At 39.6% G+C, this 20,491-nt stretch overlaps 1 protein-coding gene across 3 annotated transcripts in view; it reads right to left on the bottom strand.

Annotated features, from left to right (window-relative positions):
- Positions 1 to 20,491, bottom strand: part of PCNX1 (pecanex 1) — a gene marked incomplete at its 5' end in the record, with an annotated part of 166,814 nt that overhangs the window by 17,014 nt on the left and 129,309 nt on the right. For all 3 annotated transcript variants that reach the window (XM_014583989.2, XM_006167960.3, XM_014583990.2), the window contains 4 exon segments: positions 5,998 to 6,148; positions 7,815 to 7,915; positions 16,023 to 16,253; positions 17,958 to 18,211. In XM_014583989.2, coding sequence (XP_014439475.1) covers positions 5,998 to 6,148; positions 7,815 to 7,915; positions 16,023 to 16,253; positions 17,958 to 18,211 — 737 coding nt within the window.

Below are 20,491 nucleotides of genomic sequence, written 5' to 3'. Positions count from 1 at the left end.
GCCTGGTGTGTGTGTGTGCGTGCCCAAGATCCCAAGAGGAGAATGGAGGAGAAGGGATTGCGGCGTGACCATCCCCCTGGGGGGTGATTTCTCGCTTTCTGTCTCTGTCTCTCTCTGTCTGGCGAGCGCACGTGCCCTATAGCGGAAAAACCTCTCCAAAAAAAAATCATGTTGGGCATATGTGCAGGCATGCCCAGAATCCTGAGAGGTGAGTGAATGAGAAGGGATTGCAGTGTGGCTATCCCCCATGGGGGCAGATTTCTCACTTTCCCTCTGTTGGTCTGTCTGTCTCTCTTTCAGGTGAGCGCATGTACCCTATGGCAAAAACCTTAAAAGTAGAAAAGTTAACTAAAAAAAAAAAAAGTGAAATCTAGTTGACGTGATCAGGGAAGCCTATACGATGCAGGTTGTTTTGAGATGGATCTTAAAGATTGAACACAATTTCAGTGAGTGGAGGTGGACACTGTGAAGGAAGAAAAAGGGCTCCAGGCAGGAAAACCAACATATATAGATAAAGACAGGTTTAGTATAAAGTCCCAGTGAGAACTGGATGCCTATGATATGGCCGAGCACTGTGCTAGGCACTGAGGAAAATGGAAGTAAACAAGACAGGCACAAACACTGCTCTCGTGGAACCTGAAGTCTAGGCAGACGAGAGAGAATAAAACTTCTTTTGGCCAGACTGAGGAGTATCTCGCTAGTACCTTGTCCTGACTTCTCATACTGGTGCCCTTTCTTGTCATTGCAGTTCTGAGTGCTGGCTCTTCACAGCTTGCAGATGTCCCTTCTTCTAAGACCTGCCATCAGCTGATGGTGGCAGGTTAGACATGCCCGGGAGCTCTCTCTCCCTTGCGTACGGGGCTGAGAGGTGGTGAGCTACACAAAGCAGAACTCCCAGTGCTATTCATGCTCTAGATATCCTAGAATCCAGCTGAGGGCCAGAATTCAGCTGAGACACTCTCTTGCTTAGTTTCTTCCCTTATTCTGTCCTGCGTCCAACACTTCCTTAGAGAAATTTCTCAAGTATACACCACAATCGATCTCCTAGACTCTGACCTGCTTCTGGAGAACTTGATCTAACATAGCACTCATCACTTAAAATAGTTCCTGTCTTCTGTACATTATACAACAATTCTAATTTTCCTTTGAAATACTGACTTGAGCTGTCTGGTATGCCAATGTTTAAGTGCAGTGCACATTGTGCCAGATCCCACATGGCTGACCATGGTTTCAATTTGGCCCTGGTGTCTTGAAAAGCATGCCAAGTGGTGTGCATGCAAGTCTCAAATCCTGACAGGATGGAGAAAGGGAGGAAAACAGACAGCAGCGTAACCACTTGTGCTCTCTGGCAAGCACATGCACTCTCTGGTGGGGGCGGGGGAGAAGAATAATAGCAAGTTCACACTTTCCTATATCAGCAGAAATCTCGATGTCAACGTGCTCTCCTTTGGCAAATAGTTCTTTCTACTAGAGAAGGAATGTCACCTTTGTAGTGGCATTGGTACAATCATTTGAATGAAAACTAAAAGCCCAGACAGGCAATAACCATGTTCTTAATAAAATGGACACAAAGTTAGGAAAAATTGGGCATGTCAAAAGTGGAGAATATCTAATCTGTTCAAATATTTCTTTTCACTGGGCCTAACATGGTTAGGAGTATGTACAATTCTATGTACCCCACTGCAGCACTGATGTAGTGACAAGATAGTCGAAACAAACACCCATGACCAGGGGCATGGTTGAGTAAAGTGTAGTGGAAACTATACTTTGAAATCCTACAGAGCCATAAAAAAATGTGAGGTGCTTCTTTGTATACCAACTGGAAAAGTTATATTAAATAAAAAAAAAATAGCATGTGTTACAGGTTAATTTGTATCGAACGATTACTTTTGGAAATATATATATATATATATGGGGATGGAAATGTATGAATGTAGAGGAAATCAGAAAAGATATACATCAAATTATTGGCAATGACTTCTTCTAGGGGGTACTATATGATGGTATGAAATAATGGGAACATGCTTACTACGTTGCTACAGGATGATATTTATTTTTTAACATTTTTCATTATTTCTCAAATAAATAAAAAGAAATAATGTTGCCAGTTCTTTTAGCAAAAGTTTTCAGAAACATTTTGGAAATACACTGGAGAAGTTATAAACAGATGCATGAGATACGTATTTTTTAAAATAATGCAACTCATCTGTTAAATAAACCTTTATTAACTACAAAGCACTGTGATAAGCAATAGAAATAAAAAGATTAATAAATTATCCCTTTTCTCAAAGAGATCACAGAATACACAATTTTCAGTATATATCATATATAAACCCAGTTGGACTTTGATGGTTTATTTCAGTTTTAACAAATGTGTAATCCTCAAAGAGACTAATAAAACAGAAAGAAGAAGAAGAAGGGAAGTTGTTTTTATAAAATGACTAAATAGAGGAAAAGAAAGAAAACACAATTTGCTTAATCTGAGTTTGGTGAATCAGCATCTAAAAACCTGCAATTAAAATAACTTTCTGGGTTGTGGTAATACATATAAAAGCACTATGCAAATTGTAGGGCATTATGAAACTGATATAGACCATAACACTTTCAATTTCAAAACTAAGCACATATATTAGACTTGAAGGAAAAAAAGAGAACTATAAAGGAAAAAGCAAAAACATACCTGTGAAGTGCTAAAACACCCACCATCAGAGACTGTCTCCAATCAAAGGTTAATAGAAATTTTATATTTTTGGCTCATTCTGAGAGCAGATTTTTTAAAAAAATATAACTTTTTTTTTATGGAGACGTTTTTGCTATAGGGCGCATGCGCTCACCCAAAAGAGAGTGACAGAGAGACAGAAAGTGCGATATCACCCCCTGGGGGGATGGCCATGCTGCAATCCCTTCTCCTCCATTCTCCTCTCAGGATCTTGGGCACACACGCACACACGCCCGGCGTGAGTTTAAGCCATTGGGTCTGGGACTCGAACCATAGTCGACAACATGGGAGTCCAGTGACATAGCCATTATGCCAACTGCTGATCCTTTACTTTAAATTTTGACAGACAGACAGACAGACAGACATGTGCCTCCAACAGGGTCCATTGCACTGCCATTCACCCCTGAAAGATCTTGGGGACATGTACACACACTGGCATACAGAGGGAGGTCATGGTCACATGAACCCAGGACCACGTGGGTCCAAAGGCATTACTCCTGCACACCACCTGGCCCTAGAATCTTTAAGTCAAGTGTCAAGTTTGAGATATCATTTATGTATAATAACAGGCACCCAGTTTAAGTGCACGGTTAGATGCATTTGGACAAATACACACAACTATGTAACCACTGCTGCAATCTAGGCAGAGAACATTCTCATAGCCTCCAAAATTCCCTCCTACCTTTTGTCATTCATCCTCTACATACACTCCAAGCAACCACTGACCTGTTTTCCATCACTGTAGATTAGTTTTGTCTGTCTTAAATTTTATATAAAAAAATACACTATTCTTTTTATGTCTGGCTCCTCTTGCTCTGCATAATATTTGAGATTCATTCATGTTGCATCATATAACCACAGTTTCTGTTTATTGCTGAGTAACAGTCCATTGTGTGGATGTGCCATAATTTGTATGCTTATCTGTTGATGGGACTTTTAAGTTATTCCCAGTTTAAAGCCACTATGAATAAGACTGCTATGAGCACTTGTGAATAAGTTTTTGTAAGTACAAAAATGTGGATAAATATGTAGAAGTGGAACTGCTGGACTGTAGGGCAAGAGTATTCATTTCCTTTCTTTTAGTAGAAAGTTATTGTTCATTCCTAAGGATTTTCATGAATATATGATATGTAAACTTTGGTGATGATCAGTACTGATTTTCACATCTTTGTATTCTTGGCCTTTGAGTTGCTCATAGGCAACCCAGTGTCTAGCTCTGAGTGATGATCAATAGATGGCTATTATCTGTTACCTATAGGTCAATCTCTATCCTCCTAGAAGGTGTATCAGAATTACAAAACTGATCTAGGTTGCATCTGCATTCTCCACCTCCTCTACTTCCCCTGGCCCTCACCTGGCTTGAGTTCCATTTCTACCTCTTCATCCTTCCTGTTTACTTGCTGTTGCCTGTCATGGATAATAATGGGACGCCCCGAACCCACGTGTCCGGGGCCAGAACACAGAGAACTACTGTCACAGGCAACAATGTCACAGCCAAAGGAATATGTAAGGAAATGGACTTGGTAGCAACAGGCAAGAGCACATGTAATGAGAGGCGAGGCAGAGACCTCAGGCAGCCGCGGCTTTGACACTGCTCAGTTTCTTCTCAGACAAATGGAGATAGCGTTTAGCTAGTAGTTCTTTTTTTTTTTTTTTTGAGAGGTTTTTTTGAGTGTGTTTTTTTTTTTTTTTTTTTTTTTTTTCCAATAGGGCGCGTGTGCTCACCAGACAGAGAGAGAGAGATAGACAGAAAGCGAGAAATCATCCCCGAGGGGAGATGGCTATGCCGCAATCCCTTCTCCTCCATTCTCCTCTTAGGATCTTGGGCACGCACGCACACGTGCCCAGCGTGAGTTTTAAACCACCGGGTCCAGGATGCGAACCACAGTCGACTACATGGGAGTCCAGTAACATAGCCATTACGCCAACTGCTGGTCCCACAGAGATAGTGTTTAGGATTCACTGAGGAAGTTTGTCAAGATCTGTTGGATAATTATGCTATATCATGAATCACAAATATTTAATTGGTACATTGTGAAAAATTCTGAAGTTTTGGGACCAGCAGATGGTGTAACAGTTACGTTGCTGGATCCCATGTAGTCAACCACGGTTCGAGTCCCAGACCCGGCAGCTTAAAACTCACGCCGGGCACGTGTATATGCATGCCTAAGTTCCTGAGAGGAGAACAGATGAGAAGGGACTGTGGCGTGGCCATCCCCTGGGGGATGATTTCTCACTTTCTGTCTCTGTCTGGTGAGTGCACGTGCCCTATAGCAAAAACCTTTCAAAAAAATTCTGAACTTTTAATAAACATTTTAATCTAAGTGTTATCTTATTACTTTCTTTTTTCAAATGCACTGAATTTTATCTCTAAACTCTAAAGCTAGTCTGAAAATTAACAATTCTATTTGATCTCAGATAAGTATTTTCACATTAATTCTCAAAGTAGTATTCCATTTTCATAATGTTCTTCCAATAACATAACCCTTATTAGTAATGTACCTAAAGGATTTGGGAGGTTAACTTAATTCCAACACCTTAGAATGTAATAAAATCACTTGAAGAGTATTTCACCTTTTATTTTGAGAATAAAGCTTCATAAGATGCATTTTAATGAGTCATATCATGTGTTCTCTATCATCAGACTTGATAACTACTGTCCAGTGGAACATCAGAGGAGTAAGTGCTAGTACTTACTTTTACAACATATTTTTGAAATGATCTAGGGCTCTGGAAATGCATGGTAGAGGCTCATTTTCATTTCATTACCCTGTACGCTTATTTAATTAAGGCAAAATCTACCCTAACGACTGGTAAGTCTATACTACGTACTAAATGAAACTCGCAGTTCAGCAGCAGCAGCTGAAAACACTGCTGAGGCGTCACGGACCTCACAGTTCAGAGTTGGCGAGTATGCGTCAGGGAAAGTGACTGCTTACAGTGATCATTAGTGACTATAAGCATAGCAAACTTAGGGAAGAGGCAAGAATTACAGTCACAGGAAGTCAAAGCAAGTTTTCGAGGGGTCAAAGACTTGTAGTTCCAGACTGTCACTGCTGAAATTTTTCTTCAAGTTCATGCCTAGATCAGTCACTCTCTAATATTAATCAAATTTGCTGTTAGAAACATAGGTTTGGGCTTAGATTTCATATCTTCCCATAAATTGTGGTTTTCTTTGATTCAAATCAAAACACTTCTCAAAAGTTCCTGAGAGACACAAAGAGCAGTGAAGAAGTACCAGTAAACATCAGTGACGAGTGAGAAACCTCTCAACCTACCTGGTGAAGTTTAATGGACATGCGGATTCCAGGGACTACTACTTTTCTTAGCAATTCCATGTCAGCAAAGATCCATTCATCTCGAATTGAAGAAATACGGAAATCTCCTTTAAATAGGGCATGCAATCCATAGAGGAATGACTCTAAATTACTGTTAAGATTGGAAATAAAAGTTCACATATTTTGACAAAGATCTTCCATGACACTGGTTCTTATATCTGATTGTGTATCAGAATCATCTGGCAGAAATTACCCTCAGAACCCCTGAACCAGAATCACAGGAGATTCTGTTCGACCTGGGACTCTTATTTAAAAACCACTGAAATAGAGCAGGGCTAGCATACAAGGATGAATCCTTGCCCACATCCAGGTGGCTTAGTGGTTAAGGCACTGGACTCCCACAAGGCTGAATGCAGGAAGGGCTCTAGACCTGGTGGCTTGAGAATCAGGCTGGTACACTTGCCCAAAATCCCAGGAGAATGGAGAAGGGATTTCAGCATGGCTATCCCCTCTGAGGGATTATTTCTCACTTTCTCGCTGTCTTTCTCCAGTGAGTGCACATGCCCTGTGGCAGAAACCTTAAAAACAAACAAAAACCACTGGAATAGTGAGTCCATGGCTATAAACAACAAAGAGCCTATAAGCTGAAATAAATTGAGGGTCTAACAGAAAATATGTAGCTATCACAGAATAAATTTAAAACACATTGTATTTCTTAATTCTAACTCAATTAGATGTATACACCAGGAAATTCAGTTTACAGATAAAATTCAGTGCATTTGAAAAAAGAAAGTAATAAGATAACACTTAGATTAAAATGTAACACTGAGAGTCCCAAATCTAGTATATAACTACATTGAAAGTATAAATGATCTGGATAAAGACTCTAAGGAAATATGGAAAAATAAAAATAGGTGAATTTGTTAGAAAAACAGATGTAAACAGGACACCAATCAATCTTCATGGGGCAATTAAATTTTACAATGTCTTAAAACCATTAAATTATCATTATCAATAGCTACTCACATGTATGGATTTTTTTGGGGGGGGAGAGATTTTCGCTATAGGGCGCATGCGCTCGCCAGACAGACAGAGAGAGACATAGAGACAGAAAGTGAGAAATCAGCCCCCAGGGAGGATGGTCATGCCGCAATCCCTTCTCCTCCATTCTCCTCTCGGGATCTTGGGCACGCACGCACACGCGCCCAGCGTGAGTTTTAAGCCACCAGGTCCGAGACACGAACCGCGGTCGACTACGTGGGAGTCCAGCGACATAGCCATTACGCTAACTGCTGGTTCCCATGGATTTTTTTTTTTTTTAGAGAGAAAAAAATGTTTGCCAAAGGGCGTGTGAGAGACAGAGAGAGAGAGAAAGTGAGAAATCACTCCCTGAGGGGATGGCCATGGCATAATCCCTTCTCCTCTATTCTTCTCAAGGGATTCTGAGCATGCACACAAAACCCCAGCATGAGTTTTAAGCCACCAGGCCTGGGACTTGAACCGCAGTCAGTCATGTGGGAGTCCAGCACCTTAACCACTACACCATCTGCTGGCTCTCATGTGTGAATTTCAAAGCCAGTTCAACAGAACTGGCTAATAGAACTTAACTCTGGCCAGCAAAAGAGATCTAGAGAAAAAATCTAAGAGGTTTTTGCAATAAATTACTGGGTGATTGGAAAAGTCATGACACATTTTTTTCGTAGAAAAAGTATGTCATGTCTTTTCTGACAACCCAATGGCATAGACTGAATGCTTCTGTGGAAAGTTATTTCAGATTTAGGTTCCATAGCTTCTCAGAACAAAAATGCCTTCTTTACCTGGACATATGGTGGGATGCAGTCCCCAGAGCTCTCCGCCCCAGAACACAGAGTCCATAGCAAAGCGTCACCAGAGATGAATCCTTGTCCACATCCAGTGGCTTTTAAAAAACAAAGAATATTAGTTATCAGAAAGGTATATACGTATATAACAAATCAGAATTTATCTATTAAAGTATTTATTTCTACCCATAAGCTGGCAAGCAGGATATAAGTGAAAGCTTACAGTGATTATTAGTGACTATAAACATAGTAAGAAACATCAAATTGATATTCATAGAATATCAACCTTCCCCTAGACCTTTTTTTTTTTTTAAAGAATTATTTTATTTGACTTTATTTAGTCATTTCTTTTAATTTGACTGGAGAGGGACAGAATGAGAGAGAGAGAGAGAAAGAGAGAGATAGAAAGCAAGTTACCAGGTCTGGGACTTGAACCATGGTTGGCCGTGAGGGATTCCAGTACTCTTAACCACCATGCCACCTGCTGCCCCAACCTTGTAATTTCATATTTTAACAACTGCATACACCTTAACTATTAAAAGAAGTTGATACCTCTTTCTTATCCTAAGAAAGTCCAATTATAGTCACAGATATTTTATATATGAATATGTAAGTTAACAAAAGGCTTTGCCTAACACTAAAGAAAACCCTGGTAAATATATCAGTTACACAGAAATAATTATTGAGGGTAGTGGTTCTTCAAGTGCAGTCTTAGGACCAGCATCAACATCATCACCTGAGAACTTGCTAGAAATGTACATCTTGAGCCATTCCATACCGACTCAGATCCTGGAGGTGTGGTCTAACAATCTCTGTCCCGGTGATGTTAGTACACACTACAGTTGAAGAATAAGTGATACAGACTAACAATGAGCTTAATTATTCTAACTTTGGAAATAGTCTATATTTTGGCTTTATAAACTATCATAGTTTGGATAATGGTTTGATCTCCAAAGTTTCACATTTTGGAATCTGATGTGACGGTGGCTGATTGATAGGACTGCATCCTGGAGGTCACACTTGTGAAAACATTATGTCTTACTAATTATGAGACTCAGTGACATTTGCTCTAGTGAGGGTGGGTGGTCTCTCACAAGAACTGGTTGCTATGAACTAGAGAGGGCTGCCCCTGCTCGCTCTCTCTCTGTAGGTGCCAGCCATACTGGGCTCCCATGGGCCATGCCGCAAGTCTGCCCCTGCTCGCTCTCTCTCTGTAGGTGCCTGCCATAGTGGGCTCCCATGGGCCATGCTGCAAGCCTATGCTTTGGACTTTCCAACAAATGAGTTTTGCAAATAAACCTCTATTCTCTTAAACCCACTGTCTCAGAGTAAATAAGACACAAACTATTAACTTATAAATCAAAAAGGAAGACTGTCTAAGATACTAACCTAATATTAACTAGTTAATTTAACAGTCACTAATAAGATAATTTAATTAATAGTGACTGTGTTAAATACCCTACTTACTTGCCAATTAAACTGTTTCAAAGATGTATTACCTTGAATGCAGATATGAGGGAGAAAAAAGTTCATGGAAAAGCGGTTAAAGTACAAGTTTATTTCAGTGCAAAAATTTTTCAAATCCACGTATAATTGTTTTGTAATATATATTTTCCACCAACTTTTTTTTTTTTAAGAGAGATTTCTGCTACAGGGCATATGTGCTCACCGGAGAGACAAACAGAAACAGAGAGACAGAAAGTGAAAAGCCACCCCTAAGGAGGGATGTCTACGCCACAATCGCTTCTCCATTCTCCTCCTGGGATTTTGGGAACACACACACACATGCCTGGTGTGAGTTTTAAGCCTCGGGGTCCAGGACTTGGACCACAGTCAAGTATGTGGGAGTACAACGATGTAACCATTACGCCATCTGCTGGTCTCTCCACCAACTTTTTGAAGACTCTGTATACTCTAGTTTTAGCAAGCAAACTCTGAAAGAATGTGGGTCCAAGTTATAAAACAGTAAATACAGAGTAAAAAAGCACTAGTCTTAAAAAAATAAGGAAGAAAAATAAAAGACAGAGTGGGTATAGACTTGAAGTTATATAAACACATTTCTAAAAGTGATTATAACAGGTGATAAAATTATGGGTGATTTTTCTTCTTTATTTTCTCCTTTTTTTCACCCACACTGTCAACTTTCTATGGTGAAAATGTATTGCTTTTGAGATGAGAAAAACACATTTTAAAAAACATTTAATTCAAGCTTCTGCTGCTAGCCAAGATGAAGCAATAGAGACCACATTTAATCTCCTAACTGAAATAACCAATGAATTGCGCAAAATATACACCAGATTTTAGGCACTTGGCATAAGTACCTGGGAAGCAGAAAGCCAACAGGGTGGAGATAGGATCCATACACTGAGCTCTCCTCCCTCTCCCACTTCATCCTGTCTCCCTGAGATCTGGTTGCTGAGCTGGCAGGGCCTCATGAACACCTCATGACTATTCTCTCTCTTCATGGAATCACCTTGTGGCCAGAGCTGTTCTGGAGGCATGCACCCCACTCCCATGTCAACATTTCCAGATCAGAAGCTCTACTGGATTAATGGTCAAGCTCTGACAACTCTGCTAATCGATAACTGGACCGTGATCATCCTCCAACAATGTATACAGGAAGCAGATTCCTGTTTGGAGACAGAGTCTGTGTACTCTTCTCTCTGTAACATACATAACGTGAGCCTATGCTAGTGGCGGCATGGAAGCAGAGCTTCATACTTGAGTAAGTAAACTCATGACGTCCTCTGCTGGACCTCTGCATGTGTTCTTTGGAAATGGTAAACTCACAGCCAAGCCCTCTCAGATTTAGGGTCCCCTCCTCACACAAGGCAACCTATGACTGACAGAGTTTATTATTCACAATTTCTAGACCACAGCATAAGAAAGGGAAATACAGGTTGAACCTAGAGGCCTCTGAGCCAGCTAGAGTTAACACGGTCAAGTGCCAGAGAAAAGTGAGCTACAGAGTGACAGAATGAGAAAGAGAAAGCCCCAAATATCTGCAGTCCCTCTGGAGACTTCACGGAAGTACTCATTGACACATGCAAAAAAGACCCAAGGATGAGAGAAGAACCAACCAAAAGGGCCAGAAAAGAACAATGGAAAATCTGGTTATTCACTCTACTACTCAGAAGGGCATTATTGTCTCAGTAATGGGGAAAAATCAGTCTAGATTAAAGGCTGCTCTGATCACTCCTAAGAAAGTCCTGAAAGGATCAAACTGGACCCAAGGAATTCGTTAACTGTGTCACAGAACAAATTCAAGACTATTTATTGCTAGGCCAGCAGGTGGTGTAGTGGTTAAGACACTGGATTCCTTCATGGCTGATTGTCATGGACCTGGTGGCTTGTTTTCTCATTTTCTCTCCCTCTCTCTCTCTGTCGCTCTGTCTCTCTTTGGTGAGCACATATGCCCTATAGCAAATTAAAATAGTAATAAGATTAAATAAATGTAGGGCCACTAGGTGGCATGGTGGCTGGACACTCACATGACTGACCACAATTACATTCCCTGACCTGGCAGCTTGCTTTCTCACTTTCTCCCCCATCCGCTCTCTGTCTGGTAAGCACACATGCCCTAGAGCAAATTAAATAATAATAAAAAATAAAATAATTATTTTAAAAAGATTAAATAAATCTTAAAATGAATATTTTTGTACCACAAAAGTATCTAGTACCCATTGAAGTAAAATTCATAAAGTCTGACATCCAATCTAAAGCTGCCAGGCATGCAACATAGCAGGAAAACCATAATGAAAAGAATAATCAATTAACCACCCAATCAAGTAAAACTGACCCAGAACTGACACAGATATTAGAATTAGCCAGTAAGGATACTGAACAGTTATTATAACTGTATTTCCCCTAAATTCAAGACGGTAGAGAGATGACTAAGCATGTTAAGTGAGACATGGAAGATTTACAGAAAAAAAAAACCATAAAAAAAACCATTGGGACCAGCAGTTAGCATAATGGCTATGTCACAAAACTCCCATGTAGTCGACTCCCAGGTTTGAGTCCTGGACCCAGTGGCTTAAAACTCATGCCGGGCGCGTGTGCATGCCTGCCCAAGATCCTGAGAGGAGAATTTTGGAGAAGTGATTGCGGTGTGGCCATCCCCCCTGGGGGGTGATTTCTCACTTTCTATCTCTCTGTCTCTCTCTTTCTTTCTGGCAAGACCATGCACTCTGTAGCAAAAACCTCTCAAAAAAAAAAGAAAGAAAGAAAGAAAAAGAAAAAAACTCAAATTTAACTTCTAGAGATTCAAAAAAATTTTTTTTAAGTGAGATTTGAAAAACTACACTGGAGCTCTTTCCGCCATCTTGGAGCCTGTGGAGGCCTGCTGGGAACAGGACTTCTAAAAAGCAACTATGTCTGGAAGGCTGTGGTCCAAGGCCATTTTTGCTGCTATAAGCGGGGTCTCAGGAACCAAAGGGAGCACACAGCTCTTCTTAAAATTGAAGGTGTTTATGCACGAGATGAAACGGAATTCTATTTAGGCAAAAGGTGTGCCTATGTGTAAAAAGCAAAAAACAACACAGTGACTCCTGGTGGCAAATCAAATAAAACCAGAGTAATCTGGGGAAAGGTTACACGAGCCCATGAAAACAGTGGCATGGTTCGAGCCAAATTCCGAAGCAACCTTCCTGCTAAGGCTATTGGACACAGAATATGTGTGATGCTGTACACCTCGAGGTTTTAAAATAATGAAAAGTAAATGAATAAAAATGGATTTGTGTTGTAAAAAAAAAAAAAAAACTACACTGGACAGAACTAATGATACATATATTTAAATTTTTTATTCATTCATTCATTCATTCATATTGCAAGAGGGCATATGCACTCACTAGAGAGAGAAAGCACCTTTCAATGGGGTGTGATTATGTCACAATCCTTTTTTCCTCCATTTCTCCTTCCTGTCTAGATTTTGTGCATGCACACGCACCTGGCATGTTTCTGAAGCCAAGATGCTGTTATTCAAATCACAGTTGGTCATGTGGGGTCTGACCCCCCCATGTATATAGCTTTACCACTGTATTAGGGGTCCCCCAGGAGTAGTAATGTATTGAACAATATAGATGAAAAGATAAATGATCTAAAAAACAGGACAATAGAAACTATGCAAAATGAAACACAGAGGGAAAAAAAGGTCTGGGGAAAAAAATGGAGTGGCATATTGATGAGCTTTAGAACATGAAATAACCTAAAATAAATGTAATTGGAGTTCCCCCAAAAAGGGTAAGAGGGAATGATAGAAAAAAAACTGAAAAAATGATGCAGTATTTTCCAAATTTGATTAAAACAGTACAACCACAGCGTCACAGATCTCAATGCACCACAAGAACAAGGAACATGACAAAATGACACCAATAAAAATCATATTTAAATTGCCTAAAACAAGTGACAAAAAAAAGTCTTAAAAGCAGCCAGTGAAAAAAGATACATTATGTTCTATGTATTATTTTTTCATAGGAACAAAGATAAGAATGACAGCAGATTTCTGACCAGAAACAATGCAAACCAGAAAACGCAGTGAAAATAAATAGAAAATCAATTCAACACTGGTTGCTCTAATTTACTAGTATGGGGTAAGAAATGTGCTCTACTTTCTTTTAAAGTACACTAGAAAGTTTTATCAATAATTCTTGCTAATTCTAACAACAAAAGTGAAAGAAATATCTGTCATTCTTGATGCAGGGGACAAAAAGCAAGCTGACATGAATCCTTCTAATTTGGTTTTACAGGTAATTTTAACATATTTAAATCTGGGATTGAATCTATGAAAACACTAATTCAAGCACAATAGAAAACATACACAGCCAATACACCGACTATTTCTTTCTATTGTAGGTATAAAGAGAATAAAAGAATGGCTTTTTATTTCTGTGTAATAATGCAAGTTAGAACACTACTGCTATGGTTTAAATGTCCCTTCAAGCTCATGCTGAATTCAATTGCAGTTGTGACAGAATTAAAAGTTGGGGACCTTTAAGAGGTGATTAGGTCATTGGGAACCAGCAGTTAGCGTACTGGCTACGTCGCTGGACTCCCATGTAGTCGACCGCGGTTCACGTCCCAGACCCGGTGGCTTAAAACTCACGCCGGGTGCGTGTGCATGCATGCCCAAGATCCCGAGAGGAGAATGGAGAAGGGACTGCGGCGTGACCATCCCCCCTGGGGGGTGATTTCTCGCTTTCTGTCTCTATGTCTCTCTCTGTCTGGCGAGTGCATGCGCCCTATAGCGAAAACCTCTCCAAAAATAAAACAAACAAACAAACAAACAAACAAAAGAGGTGATTAGGTCATGAGGCCTTCCACCTCCTGAATGGATTAAAGCTGTTATCTTGGAGATGGGTTAGTTAGCTTGGGGATGGGCTCCTGATAAAAGAAGCCTCGTTTTCTCTCTGTCTTAATGCTCACTAGCCCTTCCACCGTGGGAAGACCCTCACCAGATGCCTGTGCCACGCTCTTGGACTTCACAACACCCAGAATAATGAGCCACATGAACAACTTCTTTATAAATTACCCAGTCTTTGGTATCTATTATAGCAGGAAAAAATGTACTAAGACAACTTCTTTTGAAAAGTAAAGAACAAAAGCCTGAAGTAGCTTTTTAAAATTCAGGTGAGGACGTGAGAGCCTGGAGACAGCAAATCCTTCCAGTTTAATTAATTTCTGCAGGAAGAAGCTATTCTGGAGTGAGTAGGAAAACACAATGCATAATCCTAGGGAAATGGGAATAATCCTATTCAACTTTAAAGAGAAACTAGAAAACAGAAGGGAGAGTGTATAGCTGGAAAAACACAACTGAAGGGATTACAAGGGGAGAATACAAACTGGACCATTAGTGAAAGCTGTATGAAGAAACTGGGGATGCTCTAGTTTGGAGGCAGACCTCTTGAACACATGACTTATCAGCAATTAGGAGAACTTCCTCTAGCTATGTCTATGACCTCAGCAATAATCTCTAAGAGAAGAGACCGGAAGTTTAAGTAGGATAGAAACCTATTCTTGAGTAAGCAGCCAATGAGATCCTAGCTCAAGTGACCAGAGTTAAAGCACGACAAAAGTAACCAATATTGTCTAAGCCAGAAAAAAGCTATCAAAATATGACCACCCCACCGCTAACTCCCAACAACCAAATAAAAGTAAGTCCAAAGACTTGACAACAGCATGCAAAGCATTTGAAGTATATTTCATCTATGAAAAGATAAAACTGCTTGTTATGTTTGGAAGAAGAGACATTGATCTTCAAGGCCCTCCACTTCAGGGATGTCTGCTGGTCTTTTTTCTGAGCCTCTTATGAGGTGATTTTATTTTAATCATTATTCTTTAAGCATATGCTACTCTGCTCAATATATGTCGCATATTTAGCATAGGGGCTTTAAGGTCACTGCTGAGAGGCGGTATAAGATGTTCCTGTTCCGACTGATGAAGTAAAAGAACAGATGCTCATGCCATGGCGTGCCCTGCTCTGAGAACCAGAGGGGAGTAGTAGTTATGAAAGTCTGTAACTCGGTTTACATGTAGGATAAACTAAGTTATCCTATTGTGGGGACTAGGAATTAAAAATCACTCACGGTTATAACAGATTTTCACATCCCCAGAGTAGAACTACTGAATCAGAATCTCTTAGGTGAGATGCAGACAGGAATCCGGATTTCTCCAAGTCCCTAGGTGATTTTCCCTCCACATTAACATTTAAAAATCAATGGTCTAAATGTATATTGTCCAATATGATAGCCGATTTAAATATATTCAATTTAAATAAAATGAAACAGAATTCAAGATTCAGTTCTTTAGTCACAGTAACCACATTTCAATAGCTAAAAAGCCACAAGTGGTATTGGATAGCAGAAGGAATCCTCATCATCGCAGAAAGTTCTTTCAGACAGATTTTGTCTTTGGGGCAAAATATTTAATTATCAGTAAGTCTAATATATAGAGGGGAAACTTCTGAAGGACAAGGATTTGGGAGGGTAATACATGTGCACTCACAGGGTGGAAGCAGTGGTAACCTGGACAGTGAAACCAGGACACTACAAATGAAAGAATGAGGGAGGCCACTTTATTTAACCTGTTTTAGCAGAACTGGTTTGGCCAAATCACAAAGAACCAGAAAGAGGAAGGTCTGGAAAAACTGACCTTGTGAAAATTAACAGGGTTATGTCTTTGGAGAAACATAGATTTAAAGAGTTGTACCTTTGCTCTTCGTGAAGAGCAATACTCTATCCAGTTGAGGTAAATCACACAGAAACTCTCCCTGGATATCCCTGCAAGTCGATGGTCATAGTCTTCATCAATGTTGGGGTTAAATGTTGGGTCCACATCAACATAATTTCGATCCGCACACAGACGTAGTCCTTCCTGCATTGTCTCATTAGCTAGCCACTCCTCTAACTTAGAAGACGTTGTAACATAATAAATGATACCCTAACATGGAAAAGATTAAAAAAAAAAATTTCAGGTTAAATCAGAATTTGTATTAACTCCAGTTCCTCACAGACATAAATTCTAACTCTTTCTACTGATGGTAATGACTCAAAAATATTTTATTCTAGCTTATACTCTATAATACTATACATCAGGCATTCCTATATGAAAACACACTTAATATTCAGCAAGGCAATTTCTAAACAATTTCAGTCTATTCGACTTTATAGCTTTTGAATTTAGAATAATTTAAGGGAAGTGAAAAAACTTTACTATGGTACATTTATTTTGAAAAATGTCTCATAGAAAGTTATGAAAATTAAAATCATTGGGGAATTCTAGGTTAAGTTACACAAACATAACTAATGATAAAGCAGTAGAAATATATTAATTTAGAACTAGAGACATAAAATGTCACACATATACATATACGAACACACATAAAAACTGGTGTAAAATCAATCTAGATCTCTAACTTTTTGAGGTAGGTTTAACCAAACATTAAATAGAAGGCTTGAAGGTCACTTTAAGCAGCACAATTAAGCTCCTGTGTAGAGGTAACAACATAGAACAGAAAGTTCAGATACGGCCATTAATGCTTAGCACACATTTCCTTCTTGAAGATACTAGCTTCACCTGAAAGCCCTCAAATCATGACTGTACAGTATTTCTGTAAAATCTTGGCAATATAGAAAACAAATGCCTTATGCAATAAAGGATTAATCTTGCCCAGTGAAAAATATAGCCCTTGTTCTCAGGTCCTGGGAAGCAGCTTTTAAACCTTGGGAATGTCCTGCCTGATGGTCTTTGTTCAGCTGGGGGCCTACTGCCACACGGAACCAATGTCACCTCCAGAGGTCCTGGAGACTTAGGCTGGCCATATGGGTGGTCAACCAAGTCTACATGACTGCACTACAATAAGGACTCAGTACACCAATCTCTGATGGTCTTCCTTGGTGGACAGCACTCTGCTATTACTACTGTGCCTCACTGCTGGGGATACAGGGACCTGCACAACTCCAACGGGAAAGCTCCTCACCTGGGTGTCTCTAGACACTGCCCTATGTACCACTTCCCTGGGATAATGCTAATCTGCACCCTTCCACAACGCATAAGCAGAGGGTATAATAGCTTTGACAAATTCGAAGAGTCCTTCTAGCAATCGCTGAATCCACATGCAATCTTGGGGCCCCCAAAATTGCAGCTGGTGTCAAAAAAGAGCATGGTCTTTGGGACCTTCCAAACTTTGCAATACTTTCGTTTAGTTTGTTGAAGGCAGTGCAAAGCAATAATTAACTGAGTGTTCAGGAGTCAGACAAGCCTGGGTTTTAAATTCCAAATTCTGCTTGCTAGTTAGAGAGTTTGGGGCAAGTTAACTTCTGATTCTTAAGTTGTCTATTTTTTTTTTTTTAAGTAACACTTTTTCAGAAAATTAAGGAAGAGTCACATATACGTGGGTACATGCACAAGTGTGTATAATCCTTAGCACAGTGGCTAAAACATAAACTACAAATGCTAGCTATTATTAACAAATGGAATGTGTTCTAATAAATAAACAGCAAGACCCTTGTAGATTGGTTTTCACCAATGTTGCTAGATACTAGACAATTAAAACCACTTAGAAGAATAGTACAATTTTTAAAAAAATTTATTCCAAGAAGAGCCTCCAATTATCTTACAATCTAAATAATCACATACCCTTACCTTGACATAGTATGTGGTAAGTACTTTCCGAAGATCAAAGACTTGAAGCATTGAAGCAGCACTATTATCAGTGATACTGTAACCCTCCAGAATGTACTTAGTGACTATCACTTCCCAAGCTAGCCAGCGCTGGCTAAACGCAGCATTAAATGAAAGCACGTGAGGAATATGGCCAGGTTCACAACAGCAAAATCCTTCATCTTCCTCTACACCTTCAGTAATGGCCTCTACTTCCCGTTGTTGACAGTAGGTACCTTAAAGAGACAGAGAGAAGAAGAGACAAAGACCATTACAAACAAAAGAGGAAAAAATGGGACCAGAAGGTGAGGTGATGGTTAAGGCGCTAGACTCCCACATGGGAGATCTGGACCTGGGGGCTTGAAAATCACACTGAGTGCATGTGTGCCTAAAATCCTAGGAGGATAAATGGAGAAGGGATTGTGGTATGGCCATCACCCTTGCGGGTAGATTTCTCATCTTTCCTCTCACTGTCTCTTTCTATGTCTCCAGTGAGCACACTTATGTGTTCTGTGGCAGAAATCTTAAAATAGAAGAAAAAACAAACAAACAAACAAAAAAACCAGGAAAAAGGGAGTGAAGACCTCAAGGACACAGGAAATTTAGAAACAGACACCTTTTATAGCAATTGAAAGTATATTACTAATTCGTCTTAGAATATTCATTATCAAATTGTAGCAAACTTGTGAAACCAGGCATACTATATCTATATATCTGTACATATATATCTATGTTGCAATTGCCAGAAGGTCCATGAGTTCACCACAAAAAGACAGAGAGGGAGAAAGAGGGAGAAATCACCTCTCAATGGTACATGGCCATACCACAATCCCATCTCCCCTATTTCTCTATCCCGTTGAGTTTGGAGCATACACTCACATGTCCAGTATGTTTTCGAGTTGCCAGGACCAGAATCTGAACCACAGTTAGTCATATGAGATCCATCTCCCTTAACTACCAGGCTATAGAAAGCTAGAAATCACCCCCCCCAGGGGGTATGGCCACACCACAATCCCTTCTCCATTCTCCTCTTGGGATATTGGGCATGCACACACATGTGCCTGGCACGAGTTTAAGTCACCGGGTCCAGGACTTGAATTGTGGTAGACTACATGGGAGTCCAGTGATGTAGCCATTACACCATCTGCTGGTCCCTAAATATTCATCTTTCACAGTCTCACAATGTTCATTAGTGTATTAAAAGTCTGGGAATTTGTACAGTAAAGGTGCCTCTTCGATTTTGACCATCAATTTCCAAACTTTTCAAATAGGCATACATTTGCATTCTTATCACATGAATGCCAAATGAGTAAAGGGACATTTCTGGGAGGTTTGAGTTCATTAAAAAAAAAAAAAAGCAGTGGAATGACAAGTGGATCATCCCAGGAAAACAGGAATATAGATAGGCACACAGAATTCCTAGGAATCTGAGCACCATTTTCTAACATCAGGCCCATGCTATAAGCAAAGACATTATACCCATCCTATTTTATTGGCTATACATACAACTTGTGATGGCTCATTATGATCTATTAAATACATAATTAAATTTTTTTCTGTTACCAACTCTAACAATGATGGGATAGATTACATAATTGTCATTTGAGGCTTACTTGCTGAAAAAGTTTCAATTGGGTATAAGGTCTGATTATTCTGCACCAGCAATCAAGTCTTTGAAGTTACCTTCTTTTATAAAATACACTTATCATCAAACAGGCAGTCTTTGCATTAGTGTTACATGAAGTAAAAATACAAAAAAAGACTAAATATAGAATTAGGCCCTCAGCAATCTAGCACCAGCAAAATATCTGTTATATTAATGGTAATTTTTATTTTGTTTTGTGATTTTGATTCCATTTAATTTGTGAAGTCCTTATATTATGTGAAGACTATAAAGTGATTATACTTAATTGTAATGTAGGCACATATTTAAGTTACTATAACAAAAATAACTTAATTGACTGCACACTTTTTTCTTTTAAAAGGAAATATATACTACCTATGTTTGAAATATGCCACTTACAGAGAGAGATGTTATGAAATCTTAGCTCCAGGTGATAGGGCAGTGTTAAGATGACACATGGCTGAAAAGGTTATTTTGGCCAAACTAAGGAGCTGTATTGTCTAGTACTCTAAAAACTTCAATAATTCTTTATTTTTTAAATTTTCTTTTCTAATTACACTAGCCAATTCCATAATAATGATAATACATTGGGTCATCGGGAAAGTCATGAGGTATTTTTCCGTGCAAAGATGCATCATGACTTTCCCGATGACCTAACAGGAGTGACAAGCAAAACCCTTATCTTGAGAGACAGCAGGTGGCATGGTAGTTAAGGTGCTGGATAAACATGGCCAATTCTGTGGTTAAGCTCCTGGATTTGGACACGTGAAAACAGGCTGTGTGTGTGTGTGTGTGTGTGTGTGTGTGTGTGTGCGTGCATGCCCATAATCCTAAGAGGAGAATGGAGGAGATGGAACTGTGGTGTGGCCACACCCTGGTGGGGGGGTGATTT

The sequence above is a fragment of the Tupaia chinensis genome, unplaced genomic scaffold, assembly GCF_000334495.1.
Source record: "Tupaia chinensis unplaced genomic scaffold, TupChi_1.0 Scaffold145367_1, whole genome shotgun sequence".
In the NCBI taxonomy this organism is placed as follows: domain Eukaryota; kingdom Metazoa; phylum Chordata; class Mammalia; order Scandentia; family Tupaiidae; genus Tupaia; species Tupaia belangeri.
The sequence above is the reverse complement of the archived record's forward strand: the minus strand, read 5'-3'. Positions and strand labels throughout refer to the sequence as shown.